Genomic DNA, 9729 nt, shown 5'->3' with positions numbered 1-9729 from the left:
TTGTTATTTTGTAAAACTTTTTTTTTTGTCAAAACTTTATTTGAACATGTAGTATATTAATAGATAACGTGATATGTTGTAAGTCACCAAACCAACATTTTATATTTGTTTAAAATCCATTGGTTTTCAACATCATTTCAGTGTGTGTTTGAGTACGTCTTGAACTTATTGTGATAATATTGATAACTGTGATCATTTTGGTCACTATAATCATGATATGAAACTTTCATACAATTTTATCTCTAAGAACGATAGCTATGTAAAATAATTCTGATAAAAAACTTATAAAAAAAAATGTTTTGAAGTAAACATGCAAATGTGCCATTAAATTATTGGAATGTTTTCTTAAAATCTCAGGGTACTTCGGCTGACAAAAAAAGTCTGAAAATCCCTGTCCTAAGTGATTATTTAAAAAGTTCATGTGTTATCATAGGTAACTACGAATTCAATTAGGTGCATGTTTGCTCAAATATATAAGCAAAACCCAATGCAAACAATACCGTTTTTGTGTTCATTCCAGATTTGTTTAGTGCATCAATGAAGAAAAAAGTTCATGCATATGACAATAAGGTGCTAATCTGTAATTATCCTATTTAACCACACTTGGATACAAGTCCTTGAATACTTGCAGATATACTTCCTGAACATTTCAGCCATAATTCTAAAATCTTCACTATCCAGATAAACCAAATTAGCCATGTTCAAGGAATGATAAAATAATCTGAAGTGCTAAACGCACCACAACACTACCACAAGAGCCACTAATGAGTAACAAGCTAGTAATGAGTAGGATATTACAATTCTGAAATTATTATTAGTGCTATTAGTAAGATTAGACATGATATGGAGATTGATTGATTGCAACAGCAGCCAATGAGATGATGGTGAAGGTAAAAAACCCAAACCTTGCAGTGAATCACAGCCCAGCAGGAGGAGCCCAACAGCATCTGTTTGTAGGTCAATGATTTTTACATTGTGTCATTTCTGAACTATTGCATCAAATTTGCATAAACGTTTAAGCAACTATGCTTAGTTCAACTAAACATAGTTTATACGGTGCAATTATAATTACAATAACGCACCATAACATGTATGCTATCCTGTTAAAAATAAATACAGCAATATTAATACCAATGTATAATTTTTTTGTCATTTCTCAAAGTAAAAATAATGAATGTTGAAAGAGACAATGAACAATGTGTGTAAATGATAAAGACATTGACATTCCTGGTGAATTGATGATTTTGTAGATATGGTTTGTGTTATCAAATTATTTCTTTATTAGTTTCTGATTATATATTCTATACCTTTTGTGTTACCCCAAGACTGAATCTTTAGTAAGTTTTGGTCTGCTACTTTTACTTGTGTAACAAAGGTGAACAACTTAGTGTTACATTTACTTACTATAGTAATAACAATGCAATATGCATAATTACAAACAACTTACCCTAAAGCAAACCCTATAGTAAGTACAAGTTGTTAATGAGTCTTTAACTTGGTACTTATATAATTACACTGTAACAAAGAAAGGGTAACACTTTATTTTAAGGTGTCCTTGTTACACGTTACATACTTATTATTATAATAACAATTAATTATGCTAGTAACCCTAAGCCAAACCCAAATCCTAACTATACAGTAAGTACATGTAGTTAATTAATATTACTCAGTACTTAAATGTATAATTACACTGTAACAAGGACACCTTAAAATAAAGTGTAACCTAACTGCCCTATAGCGAGTATGTAAATAAATAATGAATCATTAAGTTATAAAAAGGAATAAAGAGAAGTGTGCCAAACCGTTCATAAGTGTCAAAGAAATGCTCCAGTGCTTCATGGTGTGCAAAAAACGCACAAGAAATGCAGATGTTGATGTTACAACCTAATAACACTTTTGCCATTCACCTCCATGTGAACTTGCTGAAATGTTGCGAAATAATTCGAAATAAAAACGCATTAAAAGTAATGAAGTGCCGCATCAGGTGTGATTCACTCCTCCATAAAGCGCTGCACTGATGATGATGATTTTTAAAAATTGTTATATATATATTTATTTTATTATGCAATAGAAGAACAACAAATACAATTACAAAGACAAGTAAGAACAAAAGACAATAAGGGTTACAAACAATACTCCAAAGCATACTATGTTAGCTTATAAGACTTACACCATGAAAGAGTCTTACATGCAATAGAATTATTAGAGTTTCTTAAAGAGTTTACATAAGCATCAAAATCTTTCCTGAAAATAAAAAAGTAGGGAGTTTTCTTTGAAAATTTACACTTATGAATGTAAAATTTAGCAAGACATAGCAATAGATTAATAATACATTTACAGCGAGAAGGGTCTAAATTCAAAGAGTAACCAAAAAACACTGGATATAAAAAGTATTTTTTAACAAAATTGGAAAAGTCAACCCAGAACACTTTAGAATAAGTACAGTCCCAAAACACATGATTGATTGTTTCTTCAGACTGAAGGCAAAAGGAGCAATTGGGGGAAATACTATTGTTAAATTGAGCAAGTTTGTAATTTACCGGATAACAATTATGGATCATTTTGATAGAGACTTCAGCAACTTTATTAGATAAGAAAGAATGATGCGTTGCATTGTGACGTCAGAGTGCATCAAATAAGGAAGTTGGAGATCCGGTAGTTCCCCTTAACTTTAAGAGAACTATTAGATAGTTCGCTGAAAAACCAGCTCGGGCTTCGCCATCGCATGTTTATGAAAGTCTAGTCTTTTCGTGCTTTTCCCGTCTTTAATGTTGAGTTGCTAGTCATTTTTTTTCTGACCGGAATTAGTAGAAAACTCAAAAAAGGTGAAAAGCAGACAGCAGGATGGATGTTACTCACCTGACGGAGGACGAAATGGCCGATATAAAGAAGGAAGTAAGTGTGTTGTGTATGAAGGTGGGTTAAACAGATCCGAGACGCCGGGAGTCTGTGAGCATGTTCGCCAGATAATTCGCTGTATTGAGGTGGAAGTGAAAACAGAGGCAGTTCACTAGTGAGCCGCTGACTATAAACCCATAGACGAGAGACTAGTGGGTATTGTTCCTGCTTCTCTTTAAAAAATAAATAAATACATAATATTGTCAGAAAGGGCTTTATGTCATCTGAACTACGTATATATGACTATTGAGGTCTTTTAAATGATAAGTTATGTAATATACTGTTAAATAAACAAAATTTACAGTCTGTTAAAATACTAGATTAGTTTATTAACCCCTTCAGACCCTGCATTCCTTGAAATGGACATTACATGATTTTTGTTTTTGTTTTTAAAGGGGTCATATGATGCTATTTTAAAGATCATTATTTTGTGTATTTGGTGTAACAGAATATGTTGACATGCTTTAATGTTAAAAAAAAACATTATTTTTCAAATACTGTACATTATTGTAGGTCCTCTATGCCCCGCCTCTCTCAAACGTCGCAACGGGGGCGTCCCGGGGCACGAGATTCGCAGGGTAGGAGTGGGTAGTGATGCTGGGTGTAACTAAAAAGGTGCCATTGGCACTGAAACACACAGCGTCTCCCTGACATGCTGCATCAACACTACTGCTGTTCCTGAAACCACGCCTTCTTTCTTTGCGTGCACATTCGGGTGGCATTATGCTAATATTTCCACATAGTGACGTAGACATGTGGGGGCGTGTTAGAACAAGCCGTTTTAGGGGGGCGTGGCTGACTCTTAACTTTTATAAAGAATATCTCTTTGGATTTGAGACTTTAGTCTTTGCAACTTTACAGATCTTCTTTATGCACCAAGAGCTTGTAACACTCCAAAGAGAAAGGAAAACTTGAAATCGCATTATATGACCCCTTTAAACCAATAAAATGTTATGTTTTTTATACTATATGTAATGAGCCCGGTCACTGATTGGTCCCTGATAAACCAATCAAAATGAAGAAATGACTCCTAACTTAATTGAGCTCCAGGCATCACAAACAGACATGACTAACCAAGCTTTTACCTTTTATATGCAGATATATATATATATATATGTTCATGGTAGCCTCATCAACTTGCACCTGTTGTAAAATTAAGCCAATCAAGTGATAATATTCCAAATTATTTTGGAGATCTTTCAGAGTTGCAGAACACAGGATTTTTATATTTTATTTTTATTGAATGTCCATCGCAATGGACATCAGGTCTTGAAAGATATCAGCAGGAACCTCATGAATTATGACAGGTTGAGAAATTTGTGCAAGCATTTCAAAGCTAAAATACAGAGCTACAAATTCGAATATTAATGTTTTATGAACATTGATGTTAATTAATGAAATATGATTCATATGATTTCATTCATGTTTTCAAAGTAGCCTGTCAATCAATTTTTCAATTGTAGTGAACTGAATTGATAGTGAATTGTTAGTGAACAACACACACTCACACCCCCAACACACACACACTGATGCCTTGAAGCTGTAATGCACACAATCTAAATAACCAGTAAGTACACATAAACACATTCACATACACACATACTCAGATTCACCCACTGCAACCAACAAAACTGACTTCATATCATCTTACCTTGTTTCTACATTCTTATTGCATTGCTCATTCTTACAGGATGTGTTCTTTTCAAAATCGTCAACACTAGTTCAAACCTAGTACACAAACTCTACTTCATAAGTATGGTTAAAATATGAGGATTTTTATGTTGCTTCAGTCCTGGCGTCCATTGTAATGGACATGAAAAAAAAAGGAGTTGACACAAATCTTGTTTTTTTTTACTCATTTCTATATTGGAGAAGAGCATATATCAAGTGGGTAAAAAAATTTAGTTCGATGAAAAAAAAAAATCATATGTCTGAAAGGGTTAAAGTCAGCATGAAACAGAAGTTGTGATCATCTTTTGTTCACTGTTGCCAACTCTCGCGAGACAAATAAGCTTCAAAAACAAGCCCAATAATATTTGATTAATTATTATCATCAATATTATTTATTACCAATAAATGAGCCTGCAACATATTAAAATTAAACTACTCTTTTATTTGAAAAGCATAAATAGAAGTTATTTTACAAAAATCAGCAAACAAAGCGGGAGGCGCGCACTATCCACTCATCTCTGATCACCTGTGAGAAGAAGAAGATTGGAGAGATGGAAAAGGAGATGAAGACAAGAGCTTTAACATAGCCACATATTTATAGCCTAATAAAACATATTCAAACCAAATGTATATGCTGTGTTAGTATTGGGCCTACTTGTTTTTATTATAGCTAGCCTGTGATAATTAATTTGTATTTTTTATCCTGTGGTGGAAACGGGCTTCCATTAAAAAGTGCTCACCAACATAGCAAAGAATTTGCACTTGAAACTCCTTGCTTTGACTAGTGCATCGCATGCTTGTCAACCACAACACTTCTGCAATATGTAGGCCGCGGGCAGCACCAATCTATTTTTGCGATTACGTTTGTTTGTCTCAGAAAATATTACTTCATGAATATCATCCTTTAAATATTTCCCTTCGGTTTTTCTTTTTCACTGTAGGCCATAGACAGGTTACGGCCGTACCTGGTGGATAAGATCATCGCAGAGCGGCACTTTGATTACTTGCGCTCGAAGAAGATCCTGACCAGAGAGGACACAGAAGAGATCAGCTGCAGAACCACGAGAGCGAGGCGCACTAGCAAGCTGCTGGATATCCTCGCAGAAAACCCACGGGGTTTAGACATGCTTATTGAGTCCATCAAATGGGGCCGAACGCTCAACTTCATCATCGCAAAGATCACTGATGAGGTGCAGCGCGTGAAAAACGAGCGACTGGAAGCTTTAAAAGGTAAAAAAGAATGGTAGCACTTTATTTTAGGGGCCAATTCTCGCTTTGTTTATTAGCATGCATATTACTAGCATTTTGGCTGTTTATTAGTACTTATAACACACATATTAATGTCTAATTCTGCATGACTATATTCTAGATCCCTAACCCCATACCTAAACTTAACAACTACCTTACTAACTATTAAATAGGCAGCAAATCAGGAGTTTTTTGAAGCAAAAGACTACTAGTTAGTTAATAGTGAGAATTGGTCTCCAAACTAAAGTGTGATATATTATTTGTGATATATACTGTATGTCATATATGTGACCCTGGACCACAAAACCAGTCTTAAGTGTCAATTTTTCAAAAAATAAACAGCTGAAAGCTGAATAAATAAGCTTTCCATTGATGTATGGTTTGTTAGGATAGGACAATATTTGGCCGAGATAACTATTTGAAAATCTGGAATCTGAGGGTGCAAAAAAATCTAAATATTGAGAAAATCACTTTTAAAGTTGTTTAAATGAAGTTCTTAGCAATGCATATTACTAATCAAAAATTACATTTTGATATATTTACTGTAGGAAATGTACTAAATATCTTCATGGAACATGATCTTTACTTAATATCCTAATGATTTTTGGTATAAAATAAAAATCAATAATTTTTACCCATACAATGTATTTTTGACTATTGCTACAAATATACCCCAGCGACTTAAGACAGGGTCACATATTATTTAAAGGGGTCATATCATGAAATCTGATTTTGATTTCAAATTTTACTTGATTATTTATTTATTTCATTTCCTTTAAGACTTGAGAGACTTGAGAGTAAACATCCACTGACAAATGTTAAAATGAAACCATCCACTTGTTGCAGAGACGTAAACCTGCTGTCTGAACCCAAAAATCTCAAAAAGTTTTGGACCCCATTTACACACCTGTATTTAACATTTGACATCGGATCAACCAAATCATATTTTAATATCCAGATGTAAACAAGGCCAAATATTCCTTCTATATTAATACAGCATTCACACTGAGAGTGTGAGCTTTGCGGCGTTTAGAAATGACTTTTATAAGCTTAAAAAGATGAGCTGAGGCTGCTGAACCATGGCTTAAAAAAGACTATCTGCCCTAGATTTTCTGGCCATATAGTGAAGCAGAAGTGGTTAATCAATGGGGTTTTCTTTTCTAATATTTTCATGTATTGCAGCAGGGTCCTCAGCTAACTCAGGTCATTCAATCAAAAAAGGAGCAACCAATGACTTCTCCAAAATGGACTCGGACTATGACAAGTACTCCACTATATGCTATCATCCCGAAGGGGAAGGAAGTCGGTCGTCCTCTGTGGCTACGGGATCCTTTAACCTGCGTTACGGCTTGAGTCGAGTGAACGAGGCTCTGTCGGTCTGCGGAGGGACTGGCAGCATGAATGTGTCCTCCACCATCTTATCAAGCCTGCCTAAACCTGGAGACCCCGGAGCTCCGCCGCTACCCGAGGAGCCCGATATGGACGTCCAGGATCTAGATGCTGCTGTTTGTGGAAGCACAGGAAGTAGCGGGGATGCTAATTTCCAGCCGCTGCGCTCACGTTCTTTGTCTCCGCACATGTCGTAGCGCAAACTTTCAACACAATCGCCTGCATTCCATCAATGTGAGAGATTCAGAACATTTTCCAAAACAATAGTCTTTCAAATGTCTCTCGCAAGCATTGTCACACTGTAAAAAAAATAATAAAGCAACACACTTGGCTGAACATGTTGTTTCTGCTTACTTTAGCTGTATGCAATCTACTTAAATATGTACAAGTTGGTAACACTTTACTTGAAGCATTATGAAGGTACATGCATAATGCATTACAAAGCTATTTATGATGTACATTGTAATGCATTATAAATAATTGTGATCAAAGCTGAAATGCATTATAATATTTGAAGGTTTGTTTGTCATGTGTTGTAATGCATTCGATTTTCTAAAGGTGCACTGAAAAAAATGATTCATTGAATTGACTACATTTTTTGAAGGTAAGTGGTTGCAATCAATTTATTTTAGATACATTTAAGTAAACAAATTTTAACTAAATTTGCTTATTTAAACGTAGCTCAAATAAATTGATTGCAACCACTTACCTGCAAAAAATGTAGTCAATTCAATTAATCATTTTTTTCAGTGTGTAACAACGAATAGATAAGTATTATAGTGTATTATAACTGTGGTTACGATTATTCATGAGATCCTACAATGCATTGTAAGGTGCATTACATGGCATAATTAATGCATTTATATACATTTATAATGCTTTAGGTAAAGTTTTACCAATTTTTGTTAATCATTTATTAACTGAAACTGGGCAGTGGATTTTTAGTTCCCTGCATGTTTTGCATACAGGCCTGGATCAGGACGGTAAATGTTGCTTATTTGATAGAAGAGTAAAATGTGTTATTCTGAGTAAAGGGAAAACCCTGTTGGTGTTTAATGCTGTTGACATTTAAAGAGTTTCTAAATTGTGTTTTTGTGGTTATCATTGTGCCGAAGAGCAGAGCTTGTGGTTAAGTTGTGGGTGGATCCATGATTTAAGTTTATAGTATGTTGTTCCACTCAATGACATCAGTGCAGAGTTGAGTTACTTCTCACCTGTTCACTGCAAACATTAGCTATGCTGACTACAGACAATGTTTTAAGCGTGCAGTAAAAATCAAGAGTTCATATTACTCACTTTTATAAGTAAATACTTGTGTAACGTATTGACAAATGTTAAGTAGACTTCACCTTATTTACTGTGTTATAGCTGTTAAATGTAGGTAGCCTTGGGTGGATTTTACATGGGATTAAATCTACTCAAACAAATTGAGTGCAAATTGTTACCTCAGTTTCATTCTAGATCAGTTTCACTTTCACTCTGTGAAGAAGGGCAGTCTGAATATCATGCTATACTTTATTTTGTTTTATGAAGAAATTAGAACAATCATGAGGTTAAGTAATAATTTTAGTTTTATTTTTTTATTCCTTCCTTTTAAAAAGAGGAAATGGAGTATTGGTGTTAAGAGTATTAAATTATGTCATTATGATAATGATGCGTGTGCATACATTGTGTTTATATTTTGTTAAACAGTTACATATTCATATATAGGCCTAGTTACAGTTCGTCAGCTTATAGTATAAAAGTATAATTGGTCACACTTTATTAGGTGGCTTTAACTAACATGAAATACATACACAGCTATGGATTTACTGTGTAGCTGTATGTTCTGGAAAATTCCCATATTTACTGCTAATGAGTTTGAAATATGGTTAGATTTAGGAGTATGGCAGGGTTACGGTTAAATGCAAGTAATTCACATGTGAAGTACTCCACCTATTAAGTGTAAAAACTTCATTTGATAATTTGATTCCACACAAAAACATATGAAGAGAATTATGACTGACTGATCTGTGCAGGTATATTAATTAGAGTGACTTTACTCCTCCTTCAAGGACATTATATAAATCTCACGTTTCATTCTGACAGTCACACAAACTTGTATAAACTTAAATTTGTTCACTTATTTTACACAAATGCTAAAATGTGTTGAAACACCTTAAACGTTACCTACAATAAGCAAAGAAAGAACCAGATTCCAGTTTTTTTATGGACTCAACACAATTTTATGAAACTGTCAGTTTGGAATTTAGAAAATTGTTTTCGCCGGTAGCCACGCTCGTGACATCTCAGCATTATGTTTGAAAAACAACACTTACTAGTTACTTGAAAAAAGTAATCTGATTACGTAACTTGTAATGTGTTACCCCCAACACTGCACGTTTCATTGATGAGTTGAAGAGCAAGACGAGTTTAAAATGACAGGGCTTTTCACACTGCACTTAACCTGGGGATATGGGCGCTCTAAACCCCGCTTTTAACCCCGGGTAAAGGCACGTTTCACACTTGTAGGCCTAATTCTGA

General features: G+C 34.4%; 1 protein-coding gene across 2 annotated transcripts; it reads left to right on the top strand.

The window, feature by feature from the left end:
* The first annotated feature begins 2343 nt into the window (after positions 1 to 2343).
* Positions 2344 to 7764, top strand: LOC107671668 (B-cell lymphoma/leukemia 10-like). Of its 2 annotated transcripts, none has more exons than XM_016464577.1 (3): positions 2344 to 2895; positions 5511 to 5799; positions 7003 to 7764. In XM_016464577.1, the coding sequence occupies exons 1-3, from the start codon at positions 2845 to 2847 to the stop codon at positions 7401 to 7403; spliced, it is 741 nt and encodes a 246-aa protein (XP_016320063.1). In that variant the 5' UTR covers positions 2344 to 2844; the 3' UTR covers positions 7404 to 7764. The 2 variants fall into 2 exon arrangements, with proteins under 2 accessions (XP_016320063.1, XP_016320062.1); XM_016464576.1 differs by having other exon boundaries at positions 7000 to 7764.
* Positions 7765 to 9729: the final 1965 nt, after the last annotated feature.

Source organism: Sinocyclocheilus anshuiensis, unplaced genomic scaffold (assembly GCF_001515605.1).
Source record: "Sinocyclocheilus anshuiensis isolate Anshui unplaced genomic scaffold, SAMN03320099.WGS_v1.1 scaffold524, whole genome shotgun sequence".
Classification (NCBI taxonomy): Eukaryota; Metazoa; Chordata; class Actinopteri; order Cypriniformes; family Cyprinidae; genus Sinocyclocheilus; species Sinocyclocheilus anshuiensis.
Note: the sequence above shows the minus strand (reverse complement) of the source record. Positions and strands in the feature narration are given on the sequence as shown.

Coding starts and splice junctions, on each gene's coding strand:
- LOC107671668 (XM_016464576.1), top strand. CDS start 2,845: ATGGATGTTACTCACCTGACGGAGGACGAAATGGCCGATATAAAGAAG. Junction 2,896..5,510: donor TGGCCGATATAAAGAAGGAA/GTAAGTGTGTTG, acceptor TTTTCACTGTAG/GCCATAGACAGGTTACGGCC. Junction 5,800..6,999: donor GCGACTGGAAGCTTTAAAAG/GTAAAAAAGAAT, acceptor CATGTATTGCAG/CAGGGTCCTCAGCTAACTCA.